Below are 23,081 nucleotides of genomic sequence, written 5' to 3'. Positions count from 1 at the left end.
CACCTGCTTATATGCTCCCATGCTTCAGCCGTCACATCTTCCAGTCAGTACCACTTTTCTCCTCAGCCTGTGTTCCCTTTCCTTAGCGCTTCTTGGCAATTCAATTAACAGAACACAGCCTCAGCCTGCAGCCTATCCTGGCAGTAATGGCAACAGTTTGTTGTTCTGGTGGGAAGGAAAAAGGGCAGGGGAAGAGGCAGGGTAGAGGAGAAACCCTGCTTCGAAAAGCATTCAATTTTATCGGTCAGCTTAACTTCTGATTTTTGTCGTCACAAGGGAAAGGCCTAGACACACTTGGTCATAAACAAGGTAGGCTAAGTTTATCCTGACAGGGATCAGAGCAGCTGTGTTAACAAGGGGAATAGCATGTCTGACTAAGCCTGAAATACTAGGTGTGTATTGATAAAGATGCTGTTTGCAATTGGACCCAACAGTTTAGCAAAACTCCATTGCATAAAGGCAATTCAGAATATTGAAAAAAAACACATTTACCTTGGGATCCACATTTATTATTTTCCTATCGCTTTTGTTCTTGAAGAGTAGTCCAGAGGCATCTTCTGCAATCACTTGGTAATTTGGGCTGGAATTTGAAGTGTTGACATTTCTATTCCAGTTGTAAAAGCTGTGAAAATGTGAAACAGAAAGGCTGTACTTTTAATGGACATCATTCTTCCAGCTTAAAGGGCAGATTCTGACCTCCTTATTAACGCTGAGCAGTTCCTGAATCCACAACAGTCCCTCTGAAAGCCACACAGATTCACCGAGGAGCAGAAGTCTACTAAATGTTAGAAAACCTGTCCAAATGTGGCCCTACATATCTGATCTCTGGCAAACGAAAACTGAGGCCCCTAGCTGTCTCCTCATCCATTCAGTACAAGTGTTACTAAAAGACTTGAAGCCTGGGTTATAACCAGTGGGAAGTGGTAGTGCTTGAGAACTACTGCCGTGACGGAAACAGCGCTGGAGACCACCTGAAAGTGCTTCCCGGACCACCACAGATCTGCAAACCAGATGTGGGAACTGACAGTTTCCCTTTAAGATCTCACTGGAACTCGCTTGCTGCTTTACTGTTTTCCTTTCTCTTGTTTTTAATATAATTCTGGTAGTAAGGAGTCTTTGGAAGTCTCCTCATGAGCCAGATTCAGTGGGAGGGGCTGAACTCTGGCTCCCCAGGGAAAATCCCAGCTCCCCAGACAGCTGTAGGTGTCAGCCTGGGATTAATTCTGGAGCAAACTGTTCGATCAGGCTGGCTGTGCTCACTAGTTTCTGAAATACCTGCCGCTAAACAAAACTCAAAAGGAATGAGCCTGCTATGTCAAATACAAAAGGGACACAGGAGGGCTTTGGCAATCTCTCCCAGGTCAGAGGTGCTGGAATTCCCCCAGCCTTCTCACACTCGTGGTTTGCAACTTCTCAAACGTTTTATCACCTGACTTCAGGCCTTCTGGGCTTTGTACTTGGCACACAGCACACTAGTGGGCTGTCATTTGCACGCCCATCGTTAGTCTTTGTTTAGAAACGTTTTCAGCTCAGATGTACCTACAAACTGCACAACGCAGTGGCACTGCTATGCGTACCTCGCTAGGATACCCATTTGATCATTCAGGTGTCACACTGCATTTCTGCTGCTGATCATATGAGCACATCATTTGCAAAAGACAGAGGAGACGGAAGGCAGTCAGGAAATCACTCTGCATGTAAGGAGGATTCCAGGAACTTAGAAAATACTTTTTGTTTTTCCTGCCTTATACAAGAATACTCCAACTAGATACACGGTTCTGGTTTTTGAAGTGCCTTGATTTCTTCCTCACTTTGAAAGAGTGCAAAACAAACAGGCCTCACTGTTACGTATACTAAACCTTTAACATCCTGAGCACCTCTGGTAGGAATGATGTATAATGACTTGGAGATGAATTTACAATGCCCTTACAGAATTCATTCGGGCATCACCAAAGTCACAGAATGGTAGGGGTTGGAAGGGAACTCTGTGGATCATCTAGTCCAACCCCCCTGCCAAAGCAGGGTCACCTAGAACAGGCTGCACAGGACTGTGTCCAGGTGGGTTTTGAACATCTCCAGAGAAGCAGGCTCCTCTACAACCCATCTGGGCAGCCTGTTCCAGGGCTCTGTCACTCTCAGAGTGAAGAAGTTCTTCCTCAAGTTCAGATGGAACTTCCTCTGCTTCAGTTTGTGCCTGTGGCCCCTTGTCCTGTCGCTGGGCACCACTGAAGAGAGTCTGGCCGCATCCTCCTGACACCTACCCTTAAGATATTCATAAGCATTTATAAGACCCCCTTCTCAGCCTTCTCCAGGCTAAACAAGCCCAGCTCCCTCAGCCTTTCCTCGTAGGAGAGATGCTCCAGTCTCCTCCTCATCTTCTTACCCCTCCGCTGGACTCTCTCCAGTCAGTCAGTGGGTGAGCTGCCACTGAGGTCAATAGCCTCAGATTACAGCCAGATAATGTAAAATGGTGTGCTCGCACAAAGTTACATCCTTGAGCAAGCAAGTTAGTGCAAGCAGCAGCTGCCCGCTGGAACTCTGTACAGCATAATGCTTAGATGCCTGCAGAAAATGAGTGAAAGCCCGGTGGACACAAGTCATTCAGCTTAGTAGTAATAACTGCTTTAATATGCCAAGTGGTCACATTAATTTGTCCTGTACAGAATTATTTAATGCTCCTGAGTACCCACATTCGGTAGTAAACAGAAGATTTTTTTCATTCACTGTTTAAATCTAAGAATACGAATATGCAGAAACTTATATACAAAATAAATACACAGATTCTTTTAACTCTCCACTCAGTTACCTTACTTCATCCATACAGCTTTTCTCTATCCCCCAGGACACAACTCGGTTAACAAGTTCAATTGTACAAATAGAGATTACGAATAGAGAAACCACTACCAGGTTAGGAAGAAATTGCTCTACATTATCTTGGGGGGGGGGTGGGGGGGGGTGGAGGGGGAATATGTCTCTCTGCAGAGACTCTTCATTAAGAAGAAATTACACATTTGAAGCTGGAAATAGTCAATTAGCTGTTGGATAATAACTTCCTGCATTTTGCCAAGTTTCCAGCCCAACTCCTACCATACTTCCCCAGTTAAGCCAGTGAAGACAAGATCAGAGTTCAGACAGCCTTTCTGCTGGGAAATCAATGTCTAGTACAAACAGTTTTGTTATGGACTCTTTCACTCCATGACAAATGAGTTTCTATCATGTGCTTAAATGCAAGACATAAATCCTAAGTCCACTGGCAAAACGAAGTGAATCTCTCTGAACCCTGCACTGAGGGTGCACTAAAAGAATGGAGAAGTGCGCCGTGCAACTCTGGCTGCCTTTCCCACATATAAGCCCTGAGCTTCTTGGCATTCCCATGTTCTCTAAATCAAAGACCAGCAGACAGCGAGATGGTGGCTGCTTTGAGCAAGCCTAGATGTCTGGCCACAGAAGGAAATTTCCCCTGCATACCTTTATTCGTGTTCTTCACTGAAAACTGATGGCATCAAGGAATTCAAGTAAGCCTCACACTCACCTTCAGCAGGCAGGATGAGAAGGGCTGCTGTAGCTAGAGGACAGTGTTACTGGGAGGACAAAGTAACATACGCTAGCAGGAAATACTCCTAACAGTGCCTAAATAGGCAGAAGGTCAGAAGAACATTTTGACCACAGGAGCAAGGGCTTGGAGAAGGCTTCTCCAGAGCAGCCTCTCCCCTGTCAGTTACTGTTAAGGTGAAACTTGCTCACTGTAATCAATGCACTCTACCATGAGGCTGCTGCAAGAGGGGCTGGAAATCAGGACCCTAGGGAATCACATGTCACCTGTGTTTCTTTCTCTAGAATAAATACTAAACTGAACTTCAGCAGTAAGTGCTATTTAGGAGTTACTATAATCCCAATCTAATCAATCTATTTTTTTAATCAGAATTCCATGTGGTTTTAAATATTTAAATTATCCTGAGACGAAAACATGCTATCAGATGAACATGATCAAATGTCAAAGAAAAAAATTTCACTGTACATTTTTTCTATTATTATTTTGTTTGATTACCATGTGTTTTGGAACAAATGTAACAGTTTTCAGCACTGCACTTAAGTATGTGGAGTATGAGAGACTTAGCAGTGCCCACAGTGCAGCTGCAAGAAGAATGCATGTTTCTGTTGGGGTGGGTTTTTTGTTTTTTTGTTTTTTTTTGTTTTTCTAAGACAATGACTTGTTGATGCAGTGGTATATAACAAATAGGGCACTGTGGGAATACAGACTAACATATGTGAGGCAGGTTTTTTCTCATTCATCAGCTAATTCTGGTCTGAGCAGATTTTCATTCTGCAGGCAGGCAGATGCCCTCCCAGAACACTGGAGTCTGAATACAGAATTTATCACAGAATCACAGAACGTTAGGGGTTGGAAGGGACCTCTGTGGGTCATGTAGCCCAACCCCCCTGCCGAAGCAGGGTCACCCAGAGCAGGCTGCACAGGACCTCGTCCAGGTGGGTTTGAATATCTGCAGAGAAGGAGAATCCACAGCCTCCCCGGGCAACCTGTTCCAGTGCTCCGTCACCCTCAGAGTGAAGAAGTTCTTCCTCATGTTCAGCTGGAACTTCCTCTGCTTCAGTTTGTGCCCATTGCCCCTTGTCCTGTTGCTGGGCAGCATTGAAAAGAGTCTGGCCCCATCCTTCTAACACCCACCCAGGATTTTGTATCCTTAAAGTTATCCTTCGGGTACCAAGATGGCAGCACATCAAACTACATAGTGCTTATAAAATGTCTTTCATCCAAAAATCTCTGGGTCCTTTTGTAAACATGCATTAAACGACTTGACGTTCTTGTGAGATGTAAGGCAGGCTTCGTTACAGCTCATTAGTGGCTGGGGGAGCCAGGGCACAAAACATGTTGGGAGATTTTTCCCTAGGATATGTGGGCCGATGGCAGAGCAGCGAAGAGTCCCCAGTGCCAGCTCCAGCCAGAAGATGAGATGCTTTGGTTGGAGACCTGTGGCTGTTCACATTCAGGGAGCTGGACAATCATTTTCCTAGAGGCAAATCTTTGGCAAGGTTACAAACTGGATGTTGATGCCTCAGTGTGTGATTGTTCCCCTTTTTCCCCTGTTCCACGGTGTGATGGAAGAACGTCTTACACAGCTTATTCCAGGGGTTGAAATGCCATGGTGCATCAGGCCTGGACAGACCAGGGAGCACACTTCAGACACTGAACAAACCGAGGGCTGCGAATCACCATTTGACCAAAAGAAAGGTGTGCACCTGCAGGGTAAGAGCTTTGTTGTCCCAACTTACTATTTACTATTTAAATCGGCAAAATCAGGGAGACAGAACATAGTGTAAAGGTGTTTATGTCTGTGCTGGCCCCACCTTTGATCCCATGGAGTTAGATTACACTACCCTATTCTTTCTTCCCCTCAGGATAAGGACTGGTTCCTTGATTCAGCTCTCTACTTTTCTCTTCCCACCCACACATCCATGAAGATAAAACCATTCCCTATAGCAGACTGGGACTTGAGTCAAAAACTAATTATAAACAATGATGGCCCAACAGCTCTTTTCAGTTTGTGGTTCTATGAATTTGATGCAAACTATTTGGCTTCAGATCCCCTCCTGGTAATTTACAGACCAGCTTGCCTTAGTTGGGCAGCCGCAGAACGGCGCAGACAAGGGAGATAGTGGGATGCAGGACCGCAAAGGAGACTAGAACTGGGAATAAAAAGAAGCAGCAGCTCCTTTATCCCAGCGTTCTCTTTCTTTCTGCTGTTTGGTAGGAGTGCAGTGGTAATCACTCTGCTAGGGAGGAACTGGCATTCTGCATGTGTTTGCCAAATATGACAAAGTACCAACATAACTTGGATGGGATTTGGCCCGTCAGTCCTTCCACAGCTTTCTGGTGCAAACGGGGTCAATGCCTTTGCAGAACATGGCACGGTGTAATACAGCACATACGCCCGACTCCATGCCAACTGCTGTTTCATAATAAAATATGTATCACAGACCTCTGGTTAAACAAGAACAAGCAACTTTTTCTGCTTAAAAAATTTAAAGACGCTAAATTTTGCTTTTCTTTTTCATCTTGAAGCAGCTTTGGCTGAAATAATGATATTTATCAAATGATTGCCAGGGCAGGGTGAGATATGTTACAGTACTTTGGGAAACCAAGGCAGTTTGATTTGTCCACAGCAGCCATGCACAGTAGGTATTCTGGTGATTTTTTTATGCTTACCCCTGTGCTACATTGTCACTACTTATTTAAAACCCTGTAGCATTTAGCTAAACTCCCATGGATGCTTATCTTGCAAGCTGGTTGTGAATCAGAAGTAACTCCAAGGAACTCTTGTATAAGATCGGTAGAAATGAGCATGTGGCCCACACGACCATTTCATGCCTTGGTTTCCTAAAGGCAGTGGAAAAGCACAGCACTGCCTGCTGCACAGGCACTTACAAAGCAGGAGTCACCACAGCAGAGAGCAAGTGTCTGACATGTCCTCTTCATACTGCTGGCACGGGGAGTAGCAGGGATCTCTGCCTCTAATCTGCGGCCCAGCTTCCCTGCTCAGAGCTGGCTTGCTGAGAGGATGTTTAGCACTACAGCCAGAAATAATCTCTAAGACTGTTTTTGCCTTGCCTTTGCCATTTAGCTAACGTGTAGTTCGCTGCATCTCACTACCGAACTTGGGAAACAGCCCCATCTGCTCCAGGGTCAGCAATGACACTTTGTCGCTGCAAGGCAGCTTCATGGATGAACACTCTGCCAACTGGCATGGGATGTGTCTGAGCCCAGCAGAGATGCAGCTTCTCCCTCCTGCTCAAATCTGGACAGCTCCTGCAGCAGTGCTCGGTGGGCAGCACCAGCACCTTCTCTCTGCAGTTCCTGAACGCAGCCTTTCCTTTGCATCTCTCCCAAGCCATAGGAGAAACCCTGAAATTCAGCTCAGCGGAGAACAGCAGCAAAGCTGCCACTGCCTGCAGGAGGACTGATGCTCACCCAGGACGTTCAGCAAGCACAGGACAAGAACTAACACATGACTGCTAGTCATTGGGACCACAACTACTCCATGGCAATGAAGCTCAAGAACAGCAAGAGCTTGAAAAAACCTCCCTGAGCTGTTGACTCCTCCCCCTTTTTGTATGGCTTTAAAAACAAGTATTTTTTTCTTTCCTTTCCGTCACTTTTTTTAACATAGGTGACACTCAGCAAGAAGAGCTCTGAAAGGAGCACATCCACGCCGATTCTCATTCACTTGTGATTCCACAGCAAAAGGGTGATGAACTCAACACTCCATGGGAAGGCTGAGATCCTGACCTGACCCCACAACACCAGTGCTGTATGCGCAGCCAAGCCCTCTGCACCAGAGACCCTGCCGTGAAGACCAATGAAGAATGCTATGCACAGTGAGCGTAGGGAAGTATCCTGTGGGGCATGGAGACTGGCTTGAGGCCTGCTTTCATTTAATGTTGTCAGTGGTGTGCTGCAGCAACTCTGAGATCAAAGCTCTTGCAGAGCTCCTCTTGGTACTATAACCCTTTGATCTTACCCTCTCCTGATAACCCCCCAAGCCACATGGCTGCTCCACCTCCCACCTGGGATCTGCCTTCTAAGATTGCCCATTTTTCCCTAAATCAAGGAGGAAAAAGGAGCACGATATGCAAAAACGATGAGCACCTGCAGCTTCCACTGACCTGATGTGATGCCCTATGTCTGCTCAGCAAGCCTCTAAGTCAGCTCGCACGAGTTCATGGCCATACCATGAAGAAGGCAAAGATAAATGCATGATGGCTAATGGGGGCAGTACACTAGCAATGAGTTTCACTGAACTATAAACCCACACTGCCTGGGAAATGTACATCCAGACTGGACAATGGCATAACACAAATTTCAGCCCTATTATGCAGGCTAGAAGTGCCTCAAGGATGCTGTGTGTCTGAAGCTTTCCTACTGCACGCAGCTCTTAATTGAAGCAGTAACTAAATGGTACATTTTGAGTTTATCATGGCTTGGCATGTTTCTTGGTCAGAACAGCAGCAACACGAGGAGTTGGATGCTTGCAAAGTCACCAAGACTTGGAAAGGAGTTCTGTTACACAGGAGTTGGAACACCCACAGTGAAAAGATGCTACCACCCTGTGATTCTGTTTTTCAGCTTTTTTCTTGACAGAATAGTAAGAAGCTCTAGTCATTTTTATATTGAAAAACACAGTTCTATGTTCTCAGCTACTGCCAGTGCCAACCTCTCCTGCCTATCCCCATTAACAGCTGCTGTGGAGTTCATCTTGTTGGTCTATCTACCAGCATCTAAAATGGTTAGATTTTCTTCCTCTGTTTCACACACACACACAAAGTTGTAGAAGAATTTGTTGCCTAGACCTTACTCATCAGACAAGGTTTTTTTCTGGTCATGAATTATGTATGAATCAAAGATGACTTCAAATACATGTAACACTATAAGCACGAGACACCTACTCTATCTACATACACACCCCCACACGGGTATTCCACAGGAAGCAGTGGGATCCAGATGATCATTCTATGCATCTCTGTGCTATCTCACCAACTGCCCGCTCTCCTGTCACATCACAAACCATTGCACTTCACCTTCCATCAAAGCCAAAGGAATTTGATTGGGCCACATATTTCAGTCCTCATAATCTAGGTGTGTGCCTCAAGTTTGCTGCCTCAGGAAGATGTCATTAAAATCACCAAACCCTTAACTGCTACATTAAGTTTCCCTTTTCGTTTCCAAAGTTTAGGATTCTTCCTTCTTAACAAACTCTCCTCACCTCTGTTCACCTCACCTTACCACAGTTCTCTATGGGACCTTAACAAGCGCAAAGACGCATTTCAAAAATCAGCAGGGAAAGAGAAGACACTACCTTTGCTTCTGGGACAGGAAGGTACAGATTTTAACAAGGTACCATCTTTGATACGACATAGCATATCGTTGACTGAATGTACCATTGAGCGTAAAAGGCTTCATTTCCTTTGTTGAGTTTGGACTGAGAACTACAAATGGGAAATTAAACAAAAGAACCGCTACCTGTTTCTTTAAAAATACTTAAAATAACCCACAAAATCCTTCTGCAAAATATCATCATGGAGAGACTATGTTACTGCCCATCTGGGATGACCTGTGTAATTCAGGTGGTTTCAGAATTCAGAGATGGTGCAGTTTCCTCAAACTCTGGCAGAACCTTCTATGATAACTGTTGCTGCATATATTTGTACTGTATCTCCAGACATCTGCTGTATACTGCTATGTGCTTCTGTCCAAACAGGTAAGCAACAAAAGGAGTCTTCCAGCAGATGGAAAACATGCGGTAAAAGTGAAACCAGTAGGTGTGTCTCTCCATCTCTTCAGCTCACTCCCGCTTCTGAGGGCTGTGTATCACCCAAATCCACGCACTGCAGATAGAATGTTGCAACTGCTGCTGCATGAACCGGCCGACATCCTTTTGTTCACCACTGGCAAAAGGGTTTTCGCTCGCCCTGTTCCCCGGCGTGCAATGCCTCGCCTCTGCCCCATGGCCTGGGGGCTGTGCCAGGCACACCGCAGTCTGCTGTGCCAGCAGCAAGGCGCTGGTGGCTGCAGCCTGGGCAGCAGTCAGCACCCCCAAACCCCTCTGGCACCTGGGCTGAGCCTGGGCCACCCTTTCGGCAGTTCACCCGGGCTCCCCACCACTGGCAGCACAGGTCGTAGTCGAAGAGCTCCAACTTGCAGGTCCATCTGCTTTTGCTTTCAGGGGGTGTTGGCAGATACCCTCAGTGCTGGAGCATTTGGAAACGTATCTCGTAGCCAAGGTGGATTTTGTGCAATCTGTTCAGTACTTACAGCATTGTTTGACTAAGATTAATAAGAAAAAAAAATAAATAAAAGCAATAAAAAGATAATAAATTCCAGTCCTCAGAGTTATAGGCCTGATCCCAAGAAATTCTGAAACTACTGTCAGGCTCCAGAAGTTGTGCAGTAATCCCTCAGAATGTACTATCTTGTTAGTCCCTCCATCTTTAAAGAATAAAATCATCCAACACATTAGGATTTATGGCCAAGGAAAAGTTTTATCTTGAAGCTACAACACAGAAGATAAAAGAGAGGTATGTAACTGTTGAAGAAACAACAGCATGAATAGCTTATACATATTGTGCAATTAACACTCACTGAAGGCCTGCCTATTGCAAGTTGCATATAGCTGATAGATCGACATACAAAACCAGAGCCCCTGTTCCTTTGCACAGAAGTACATGGTGATTGCAACAGCAGTCAGCCAATCAAGTAATTTTTTTTCTAATGTGCCCTTTCAAAGTGTCTTCAGATCGGAGCCACAAAAACCACCCTATAAAAACAAAAATCTCCATCATAAAAGTTTCCTTCTTAGCCAGGCCTTGGGTGTTCAAACAAAACAAAACCAAACAAAGTAAGTGCTATTTACAAAAACATGCACACAATGGTCACTATGTCCCTGTTCCACACCAAGTGGTGTGACCAGCTAAGGTTCTGAACAACAGCATATGGAGAACAACAAGGGACCTCAAGTTCCTTCACTACGGACTTACTGAAACCAGTTCCTCACCACGGCAGACAAAGGAGTATATAATGATCAGCAGTGAGATGGGAGAAGAGATCACTGAATCTTCCTCAGAACAGAATCAAATCCCAGGGAAGGATTTATTATCTGATTATTAGGAGGGAATTTCTAGCAAAGGCTGACCTAGAAACGAAAAAAGGCATCACAGTAGAGCATGTGTCTGGTTGTCACGTAGTTTCACTTATTAGCTTTCCTCTTCCATTAACAAAAAGCCAGAGTATGATGAACAGCCACAGCCCCGCGCTATCATTCAACAAATTGCTTCAGGTGCCAAAGTAGCAGGTAAGTGCCAAGATAGATTTCCAAAGCCTGACCGTTTCTTGTAGCCAGCGGGGTGCATTGCAGGGAGCTTCCACAGGTTTTTCAAAATCCCTCTGGGGATCTGCCTGCACCTTTAACAGTTTTAAAGCCATGACCTTCAGATGCGTGCTGAAGTTGCACTGAAAACAATGCTTAGGTGCTTTGTTGGATCAGAGTCATGGTAAGACATGACGAGCAGGAAGATCTAGAGGAACTAAATGGCAACTAGACAGGTAGGCAAGCTAGTAAAGGAAATGTCAAAGTATTGTTGTTGCATATAGAATTGGATATGGCGCATTTGTGGAGGTATGCCAGCTTCTCCAGCCTCTTCCCTTCTGAAGGAAGCAGGGTTAACATCCATGAATAAATCAGCCTTTTGATCAAAGTTTGATTAAGCATCTGAGATGTAATGATAGATTTTTCTGAAGACATGTATTCAAAGTATGCTTAATGTATGCATGTATCTCTCTGTCTTTCTTCCTGTGGTTTCTTTCAAAGGGTCTTCTTCCTTTCCAACTGTAATTTCCTCAGGCAAAGAGTTTAGTCCAGAAAGAATTCATCTATAAAACTATGTGCTAAAACTTCCAATTATCAGCTGAACTGATGAAAAATAACACTTCTATGAGAAATGAACATTTCTTTTTCCCAGTATTTCACTTTAGTGGTGCGAGTTTAAGTCAGGGGAGACAGCCAACCTTCAAGGCTTAGAAAGGACTCCTTCCTCCTTCCTTGACCTTGCTAAGGCAAATGACTTGAAATCCTAATGGCTCGGGCACTGAGGGAATCCTCAGAGCAACCAGTCTGCTGAATGATTAAGGCTGCAATTTCATAGAGAACTGGGGACATTTAGATGCATCTTTCCCGCTGGAACTGGAAAACGGCACACAGAAAATCTCGGCCCCTGAGAAGAGCTCAGTTCCCCTCGCACCTCAGTCTAGAAGACTGAAATTGCTGGGTGCTATCTCAGGCACCACAGAGGCTGGGCACTGGCCTGCTGTGCTGTTTTCTGCAAGCTGTTGCATAACAAGTCTCATATTCTTCAAACTTTGCCAACTAGACAAATATTTAGAAGACAAATCTTAAATATTTATGCACATTTTCAAAATATTGTTCTACAACTCCATCCTGCCACCCCACCTTTCTGCAATATGCTCCGGATTTTATCTCTATGACAGTAACCTCAGCTTTTAAATACACAGGAATAGAAGAGATGAGAATGCATCAGGAGTTTCCATCTTGAGCAACTTAATTTCCCTTCAGGTGGCAAAAATGCCAGCTTTTCAGGAAAGGACTACCCTGTCTTGAGGAAAAAAGTCTTTGGGAGAGTCACTCCTAAGCTTATTAGATCCAAAGGGCTGTTGTAAAACACATCCTCAGAAAATCTCTGTATTACAAACTCTGGGTTCAGGATGTAAAAATTGATGCAAAATGGGCTTTGCAGTTTCCAGCTTGTCAATGCTAGTTAAGATGTGTTTTGCTAGCATTTGGTGGGACCAGAGCACCCAGGAGACTGCTAAGTCTGGGGAGAATTACTAACAGCTAGCAGTGTAAAAACAAAATCTTAAAAAGTAACTTACTCAGTTTAACTTAAATTTTTTTTTAAACTTAAATTTTTCCTAATATCTAATGTAAAGATACCCTGACACAACTTGAGGCCATTGCCTCTTGTCCTATCGCTAGTTACCTGGGAGAAGAGACCAACACCCGCCTCCCTACACCCTCCTTTCAAGTAGTTGTAGAGAGCAATAAGGTCTCCCCTCAGCCTCCTCTTCTCCAGATTAAACAACCCCAGTTCCTTCAGCCGCTCCTCAAAAGACGCATTCTCCAGACCCCTCCCCAGCCTCGTTGCCCTTCTCTGGACACGCTCCAGCCCCTCAATGTCCTCCTTGTAGTGAGGGGCCCAAAACCAAACACAGTACTCCAGGTGCGGCCTCACCAGTGCCGAGTATGGGGGCACGATCCCCTCCCTACTCCTGCTGGCCACTCTATTCCTGATACAAGCCAGGGTGCCATTGGTCTTCTTGGCCACCTGGGCACACTGCTGGCTCATGTTCAGCTGGCTGTCAGCCAACAACCCAAGATCTTTTTCCACCAGGCAGCTCTCCAGCCACTCCAAGTGCAGGAGCCGGCACTTGGCCTTGTTGAACCTCATACCCTTGGCCTTGGCCCATCGATCCAGTCTGTCCAGATCCCTCTGCAGAGCCTTCCTACCCTCAAGCAGATCGACACTTCCACCCAACTTGGCGTCATCTGCAAACTTACCGAGGGAGCACTCAATCCCCTCATCCAGATCACTGATAAAGACATTAAACAAGAGCAGACCCAAAACTGAGCCCTGGGGAACACCGCTCGTGACCGGCTGGCCACCAGCTGGATTTAACTCCATTCACCACCACTCTCTGCGCTCGGCCATTCAGCCAGTTCTTTATCCAGCAGAGAGTACACCCATCCAAACCATGGGCAGCTAGTTTCTCCAGGAGGATGCTGTGGGGAACAGTGTCAAAGGCCTTACTGAAGTCCACACAGACTGCATCCACAGCCTTTCCCTCATCCACTAGACGGGTCACCTGGTCATAGAAGGAGATCAGGCTGGTCAAGCAGGATCTGCCTTTCATGAACCCATGCTGGCTGCGCCTGATCCCTTGGCTGTCCTTCACATGCCCGGTGAGCGCACTCAGGATGAATTGCTCCATAATCTTGCCTGGCACCGAGGTCAAGCTGACAGGCCTGTATTTCCTGGGATCCTCCTTCCAACCCTTCTTGTAGATGGGTGCTACACTAGCTATCCTCCAGTCATCTGGGACCTGCTGTGTTAGCCGGGACTGTTGATAGATGATGGAGAGTGGCTTAGCCAGCTCCTCCACCAGTTCCTTCAGCACTAGTTTCATAGCTTGTAATCTGACTGCAAACCTTAGGCACATGAGACGCACATGTATAATTAGGTAGTCAAACTCTGTCATCTACTTGCACATTAAAATAAGCAGGAATCTATTAACCAGGACCTCATTGAAATCTGGAGGGATAAAAAGGATGGAACCCCCTGTTCCTTGAACTACATGAAACATCTTGAATTCAACAGGTCTACACAGTGCACTGAAAGCTCTGCATGTGCTTGGGTCAGAAAAATCATCCCAGGAAGAGGCTGTATGAACCAGAAGAGGTTGTACATGTTAGAGCAGACAGTACGAAAAGTAGGAAAAAGAGACAGATGTTGAAGGGGAACTTCACGTGGTTGAGGAGTCGCTGCGTATGTGAGGATACAGGGCAAGCGGTCTGAAAGCATTTGCAGAGTCTTGTAGGTGAGGACACAGATCACAGACCTGATGTGATGGAGAGAGGATGCTGATAAAGTGTCACGAAGGGAGGGAGTTGGCCACGCTAACTATTAACTCACAGGAGCTGTGAACCACCTTAGGTTATTTGAATCACAGGAAGCAAAGAAAGTTAAGTACATGTCCTAATGCAGAATGATAGAACCTGTTCAAAACATGATAGACTGGTATTTAGGACTACTGGAGCTGTAGTTACTACAATTGTCCCAAAAAAGACTATTTAAATACACAGCCTACAACGTGAACATTACAGCTTCCTGTAAGATTTGAAGAATCAGACATCCAGAAGGTCTATGCTTAATATAGCAGTTTCAATGACTGCATAATCAGTAGCTCTAAGAAGAACAAAGGTGCTGGACAAACCAAATCAACAATACAGTTAAGAAAATCACTCTGCCTGTTTGTCTTCAATGTGCACATGTAAAGAGGATGTTACTGCATACTATAGATAAAGAACAACTGCAACAACCTCCTCAGCAAGCTACAACTTAGAAGCACTTTTTTTCTAGCTTACATTTGCCAACCTTTTCTGCTTACTACTTGCAGACCTCAAAAGAGGTGTGCTTTACTCTTTCTGCATATATGTCCACCAAAACATATGCATATGTAGTATCGAGGGCATCATAACACTGAAAATGTGAAACTGCTTAAAACATCCCATCCAAAAAGAGGAACAGGGGCACTATGGCCAAGACACCCCAGCCCAAGTTTTAACTGGACTTTGCTGGGTGACTTTGCTGACTTACAGAATTTTACACTGCCTAATTTCACTAACTGTCTGACAGAGTATCAGTTTGAAAGCTTGAAAATTCCCATCTTTTCCATGAGATATTCACCCCAGGACATAACATGAGAAGATAATCACAAATAATATCAAACAAATGGAATTTGTGATCTGCTTCAAAACCTACCGAGTCTGATACCACTAGCGTGCTTCCTGCTGAAGCTGTAAATCTAGTCCCGCTGGAATCAAGGGGGAGATCTGCTGCGCTCCTTATTAAGGTCTGACATGGTTTCAACATACGATGAAAAGTTCCATCCCTATAGTCTTTCACACACTACTAGGATGTTTACAGCTACTTGAAACAGAAAAGTTTAGTAGTGTTTGTCAAAAAATAAATTGGCAATCATTGGCATAGATGGTAACGAATGCTCAGGGAAGCAACCAAAGCAATTTAACTGGTGGGTATGGGAAATAAAACGCAAGAATTTCATTAATGCTATGACAATGGTAAATTGGGTCTGAGGCATCTGGCTGAGACACTACTCAGTGTCAAACTTTGGTCCTTTAAGGAAAACAGACTTGACAGGATTCAGATGCAAGTGCAATGATCAAAAGCCAGAGATGGAAAAAAATACAGAAATAATAATCCCAGTTCTTCACTAACGTACAGATGATTTTCACAGTTCAAAAGATAATTTTTAGTGTTAGTTCCAAGTGAAAACATTTTAAGTGAGAAGTATCAAGCCAATGGTTTGAACTTGTCCAAACCACAGCAAGAAAAAAAATACAGAATAATTATTAGGGAAAACATTAGCACAGTAATAAGGAGAAGTAAATGTCCTATAAAGCCTGAAGTGTAGACGAAGGCTTCCTGGAAACTGGTTCAGTGCCCTCCATCAGTTTGATAGTAGAAAAAAACCTGTTGTTTTGAACTTATGCCCCATGTTTATGGCTTTTACGCATTTTAAGAAATACTCTAAAGAAAAGAGTGGATTTCGCGGTATTCAGAGAATGGGAGAATTCAGAGATGTGATCCCATCTCCTGTGCAGCCTCCAAGACCAAGATGCTTTGAGGTCTGAAAAAGACTGTGATTCCAAGAGAAAGAAAAGAAAAAATTAAACAGCCTTGATCTCAGTCAGGTCCAAGACAAAGCTCCAGTGAGAGCAGCCTCACATGCCTTTTACATATCTGTACATTATACATTAAATAAAACCCTGTTCCAGAGAGCTGGATGCAAAAACTCCTTTGAGGCCAAAGCTGATGGGGTTTTTTTGAAAGAAGGATCTTCAGGATCATAATTAAAAAATCCTGGGAAGTTATCTCTCATTTAGGAGCAATGTAAGAACTACTCTCATTTAAACATGTGTAGCATTTCACAGCATAAAAACAGACAGCAAACTCTTTCACATTGCAAAAGAACATATCTATAAAGTTCCTTGAGATCTACAGTAAGATCTGATTCTAACTAATGAGTAGGTAACAACAGTTCTAAGACTGCAAGAAAACACATCAGTTGGCATCAAACATAGAAAGGGATCAAGTGACAGGGGGAAAAGCAAAAATGTGACAATGACGGGGAACATATGCCTACCAGGCAGCACAGACAGCAACATTACAAACTGTGACGGACAAAAAGAGAGAGACCAGAACTTAGCAAAACAATCACCAAAAAAGTTTTCAAGAAACATTTATCTTTGAAGACAGTAAATGTGGGGCGTACACAAGAAAAAATGAAGACCGATTGCTTCCCAAAACACTGGAATAGCACAATGGTTTAACAATATGAAAATCTGACTTATAGCAGATTAATAACTTTCTAGCAGTTTCAAATTAAAATACATGGGTAAGTTGTTCTCCTCCCTAATCTTTTGAGCTGGATTCTCAAATATTGTAACTGATGTAATCATTGTTTTTCCATATCTGCTTAACGTAGTTGAATGTTTTAGAGTACTAGAAGCAGCATGCGTGTCCTATATAGAACAGAGTATTGCCATGTCCAACAGTAAGAAAAAGGGATATTCTCAACCAAATCTGAGAAAACTTAACAGTTACTATGCATCCAACTAGAGCTATACGCTACCACAACTCCTGCCTTCTATACATTTGTTTTAAAATCTGTCACCCATCTTCTTCAAGACAGAATTTCACAAGTACAGAAAACAACATAATTCATGTTATACTTCAGTATTTTATGTAAAATTATAATTTTGCAAGAAACACATACATCAAATGGTATTTGCAGGCATGTATCAGTGTTTAAGTGGAAACGTGAATACAGTGGAAAATTACTGTAGAATTAAAGAAGGAAGCCTATCAAGGCCCATCTATTAAACATATGCAAATATGCTCTGGCAAAACCGCAGACACCCTGGCAAATCACAGCCTGCAGCAGCTCCAAGCTTTCACCATGCCCCTGCTGCCAGCACGCGTGGAAGCCAAGGGCTGTTACTGTTCCTCTGCCCTGCAGATGAGGGAAAGGGTTCCCCCGGCAAACAGCCCCCACCAGAACGCCCTCGCTGTCCTTCCCCATCCGCATGTGCAGGGCATCTGATGCAACGCCAGCGAGACACATACCACACTCTCATACGGAGACTCCATCTCAGACTTGCAGGTCTGAAGCCACACAGGAATTTCTAGATCAGAATCAGCACTCCCATTCTTTATCCCTATTCTGTGCTCAGTGTAGCATTATTTAAACAAATAACAGGGCTTACATTATCAAAACATTTTCTATTTCCTCATTTATTTTAGCGCACGTCAGAGGTTTGATTAATCAGTTGTGGGTTTTTCATTACAAGTGTCAAATGTGAAAATTCTGACTTCTGTATCAGTTCTGGGCTCAAAAGGCTGGGATTATATGTTATAACATTATATGATATATGTGGGATTATAAAATGTGAGAAATAATTTGAATGTTCCGTTGCAAAAAGAAAAAATAGCGTCTTTCCTTACCTCACTAATTCTAGTACATGTTTTAAATGGTACCGTTAGCTCCAAAGACCATGAAGAACAGAAGGATTACCTTTCCTTCCCCACCACCTTAAATGCTAGCCCATGCTTGTCCCACCCTTTCTCCTGCCGTTCTTCACAAAATATTTTCAGCATGGTTACAACATGTATGATCTGCCTGTCCATAGAAGGCCATAAATCCATATTACCAAATGTTTGTCTGAGCTTTTGAACATCTTGGAGAGTGCGGTATCGGTATCCCACAAAGCTCCAGGTATACCAGCACAGCAGAGGGAGCTAGCCAGATACCATGTCATTAACAAAGAACATTTTGATCTGGGGATGTAATGAGAAGCAGGACTGCAGGAAGCTTTCCTTGGTGGCAGCTCTGGTGCGTAGGTGCAGGTGCACTGCCCAGACAGAATGCTGAAACAATGGATTTCTGGCATAGCGAGGACTCCAGCTTGCCTCGGCACGCGCAGCTTTCACATCCAAACCTTGTTACTAGATCTGCCTGGAATGTCATTGTAAATCCATAGTCTCCAGGCATTAATCAAGAAAGGGGGCCGGCAGGAGGGAGGATAGCCTATTTAAAACTCACAGCAGAGGAAAAACATACCCTCCAAAAATACCCTATAAGTCACTTTCCTAGCTTGTGGTCATTTTCAGAGACATAATAAAAATAACCTGTGGGACCAATAGAGTACCTGCAGTTAAGTTGTCAGCACGTGCAGATGTATGGTATCTTTACTACTGCAGTGCATTACATTACTTCCTTAAATTGGTCTCATACTTCAGCCCCTGGAAAAGCACCAGAAGAATTCACTGGGGCTGCGAGACTCAGACTACGCTGAACAAGCCCCACTGGTCTCGCCTGGAAAAGCATGGGAACTCCCTGCCACTCAACCATTAAGCCTGGGATAAAAGGGAAAATAGAAAGCTCCAAGATTTGCGCTGAGTGGCCACCATGACCTGAGCTGCAAGCTCTGAAACCAGGGAGGGCTGCTCCTCTGCTGCCAAAACGACACCCCAGGGCGAGAGCTGTGCCACTGCTGCTGTCACATCACAGCCCAGCTTCAGAGAGCACACGATGTGGCTTTGATCCCGAGAGATTCTCGGTTCCATGAAAAACGCAGACACAAAGAACTGTTACGAGGCTTCCCAGAGGAACGTCCAAGTTGGTGAGCTCTCCATAAGCATGTGTGAGAGAGAGGGGAAAAGAAGGCAGGGGAATTAAGGAAATTCAGAGACCAAGAAATCTGGGAAAAGACTTAACACAAAACCAAAGATGAGGAAAACAAAGTCATACACTTATTTGATGGAGGAAGAGAAGGGAAGGTGTATGTTGGATGACTAGGGGGGGAGGGGAAGTCAAAAAGGACATGACACACTTTTTAATATTCACAGTATTTTACGTCTGAGACATTATTCCTGCTTGGCATAACCCCCGTTGGCATTAAGCAAGCTGCTCTGTCTTGAAGTGAGGCTGAAAGGCAACCCTCAGGCTTTCTCCTGAAGGCTTACTGACTCACAAACCAGACTTCCTTCTGCTCTCCATAAGCATGGCTGCCTTCAGGATATTTTGAAAATAAAATCACTACTGTGTATCATACAAAGATTTTCACAAACACAAATATGAACTCTGTAGTGCAAACAAACAAAAAAAGATTGTCTCTCTCCCCCTCTGCCCCCCTTTTTTAAATCATCAAGTGAAACACAGAGAAATATGTTATTTATCCATGCAGATCTCTGCTAGAGGCCAGGAGTTTGGTTTGTTTATGTTCCTAGTACCCCTCGAGATACAGTTTTAAACCTTGTAACTACCACAATACAGTGGCACGAAGAAACAATATAGTCAGTGTACATTGCTTATGAAGTGTGTGTCCCTTTATAAGAATACTTGTAGAAGCAAACTGAAAATGACTGCAATTACATTAACTTGGTTTTGATGAAGTATCTTTGACATGACCACTGTGGCAAGAAAAGAAGATCTGATAAGACGCTCTTCATTTTTTTGTAAATACTTACTTCTCACTAATGAGATCTAAGGATGAGCAATGAAATGATTAGAAGCATAAGACATTTCCATATGAAGAAAGAAGGAGAAAAGACAAATACGTGGCATCACAATAATCCAAAAATAAGGGAAAACACAGTGATAGTGAACAAGACTAACTGGAAATACTTTTTTGTACATGATCAAATTACTTGCAGACCTCTGTTCCAGCACAGGAGATAAGCAGATGCAGTTTGGGGTCCTGAGGAATTTTTCAACCCAATGTTTATTTCAAGACCCTGATTGCCCAGACCTCACCAAGGATGTGGGAAATCCAGTTGCATATCCATCCTTCATCTGATCTTTAATTAATAACATAGCTCAGACAGGAGAGCTTGAAAAATGCAGCCACAAAAACCAGTGACCGCTGAGTTATCCTGAGCTCATCAGGGGTTGTTCTCTGTCTCTCCCTGCTCCTTTTCTCCTTCTCTTCATCATCCACACACCTCCCCAACTCCCCCCCGAACACCTTAAAGATACTATGTCTTTTCCAAATAATAGCTTTGGAAGTTTCAGAGAAAGTTTTTTCAAGGAGTTAAAACAGATCCCTCAGCAGATCCCGCCCTCAGTATTAATTCTGGTCCCTGGAAGTCACTCATCAAGAAACAACCTTAGGTCTCTTAGGCCAGGCCAGGCAGAGCTACGGGCTATCTATCACAGGGGCCGGGGCTTCACCCTGCGAAGTGTTAGGGAGGAATTCTGTTTATGGCAAGACGCAGTGATTCTCCAGTTAAACTTCAACATTGTCTGCCAGAAATGCGCAGTTTTACCTACACTAGCTGGCAACCAAAGCACTATCACTACTTAGCAGCGCTGTGCAGGAGAATTTTGCCATCATTTTAACTAGGATATAGCTGGCAACTGAAGAAAGTACTAGTTATTCCATACAGCCATCCATTAAAAAAATGTGGACATACTGACTTCAGCCACAGCTATTTCCTGGTCTAACTAGAAGGAAAAAGTGGTTTCTCAGACACCCTTGTGTGGCAGAAATCACACACTGCCTCAGGACCACCACACAGTGCTCTGGCTGATGTTTGTATGTCTGGACAACAAACCAAAAGCACAAGGTTTCCAGAAAAATACTCGCAAAACTATGGGACACTGCAGCTTCACTATAAACTTCCCTTTGACATCCACTACTAATGAGCAATGCCCAGAGCAGCCACCGAAACGCAAACTAGAGCTACGCTTGCAGAGCCAGAGCCAATGTGTTCCCGTTATTCTGTGCTGGCCAGGCCTGCTGCCCCAGATGGGCAACCTGCTGAACTTGGCTCCGTGCTGCCTTGACTCCTCTCCCTCCATACACTCATTCTTTCCAACATAAATTTTAAATAAACAATGCAACTAATCATGATGCATTGCATTTTAACTTACCTGCTTCTTAAGATTTTATGTGCAAACACATTCAGCAATTAAAGCCCCAATCTAGGGTCCTTATTCAGTTTTCCTGCTTGGAAAAGCATGTAAATACATGCTTTTAAATGTTTCTCTAAATGAGGAAGCAGTTAAGTGAATGCCTAATTAGGTCCTTTGTTTGGGACCTCACCCATTAGCTGTTATTGTTTCTAATATTATTAATCACACTGTAGCGATGCCAGGAAGCCCATTCTGGTGGGCACCTTAAAGAGGCCTTTAAAAATGCAGCTTGAGAAGGTTAGGCACATTTTCCACATGTGACATGTGGCAGGATTTGCGGCAAGTCGACTGACAGATCTTACACAAATAATGGGATGCTTTAGAAGAGCCTGACAAAAACCAGCCCGACAGCACCAGCACATATCTATTGTCAGCATTGCAAAGATTAATTCAGTATCATTTCTGGTCCACATTAAAAGAGAACTCAGGCTGGTGGGAAGATACATGGCTATGTAGTGAGACAAGATATATAGGTTTTGATCTGATGGCCTACAGAGCTCCCTTGGAATAAGGGAACGCACAGTGAAGTACTGCAAAATTGTTCCCTTTATTTACAGGGAATCAGCAAGACTAGAAAGAGCAATTGTGTTTAGGTCTGATTGCCTTATGCATCTGTCTATGCATCATAACACTGTCTTCACATGTAAACAGCCATGAATCATTTCTGATTCCCAAATTGCACACCAAGGCTTCAACCCAAATCACATTCCAGACAAGCGCTTGGCCAATTTCTACTTTCTGAGAGGTTTTTCCAACTGTTCTGTTCTTTCTGGTGGCAGTATGACTGCACTGACAAAGAGGGCAAGATACGCTTTTCCCTATGTTACAACTTTTTCTCTCCTGTTAGCAATTTGTAGTTTCCATTTTCCTATTTCAAATGTATACAGTTAGTCTGTTCAAAGCTTTAAAAAACTAATTTTTCCTCTAAAGAGACTTCATCTTTCTCATGAGATTGAAGTCTGAACTGAAAAAAATTGAAAAAAGAGAGAAATTGAAAGTGAAAAGTAGTATTTTCTGTATTTAAATACAAGCCAGGTGTGGAAGCATACATCTCCAAATTAAACATTTACTGGGTTGGCAGCAATGGAATTTTCTTCTCACACATGCAAACGTCAAGTCTGAATGTACTCTCCTTTTTACCTACGTGTCTATCTGCCACTCGCTCTCCATTGCCTTCCATACCTAAGCAGCAGTTAAGCATTATCCCTGGACTTCTGCGCTGCCACTCCTCCTGTGACACAATGCCACCACTGCATCTCCAAAACATGTGAAGACTATGACAAAAAATCCTGGATGCTAAATGTGAGACAGCAACATGCAAAAGTAGGAACCTAACGGGTGACTGACTAAGCCATAAATACTACTGAAAGGAACAATAGCATAGCTACTTACAATCTTCAAAAATCAGACCACACTATTTGTGAGTTAGGACACTAAGTCTCATATATGATGAACACCATTCTACGAGGAAAGGACTTGAGTCACAGATAAACAGCAAGAACATCATTTCCCCCCCCCCATATGGCTAGAGAAAGGCTCCAGCCGACACACCTAGAGCGACTCCAGCCTTCACTGGCTTCATTCTCATCTGGGCTCCCTAGTTTTGCACCCTTTGCCACCCATTCGCCCAAAGTCTCAACAGCAACTGGCTTGGTATTATTGGCATATTGGTCAACACACAGAGTTGTAACCAAAGACCCAGACGATTTCGTAAACA

At 43.9% G+C, this 23,081-nt stretch overlaps 1 protein-coding gene across 1 annotated transcript in view; it reads right to left on the bottom strand.

Moving 5' to 3' along the window:
• Positions 1-23,081, bottom strand: part of CFAP299 (cilia and flagella associated protein 299) — a 217,710-nt gene that overhangs the window by 1,977 nt on the left and 192,652 nt on the right. The window contains 1 exon segment of the mRNA XM_075422118.1: positions 493-622. Coding sequence (XP_075278233.1) covers positions 493-622 — 130 coding nt within the window.

This window comes from Opisthocomus hoazin, chromosome 5 (genome assembly GCF_030867145.1).
Source record: "Opisthocomus hoazin isolate bOpiHoa1 chromosome 5, bOpiHoa1.hap1, whole genome shotgun sequence".
Taxonomy (NCBI): domain Eukaryota; kingdom Metazoa; phylum Chordata; class Aves; order Opisthocomiformes; family Opisthocomidae; genus Opisthocomus; species Opisthocomus hoazin.
Note: the sequence above shows the minus strand (reverse complement) of the source record. Positions and strands in the feature narration are given on the sequence as shown.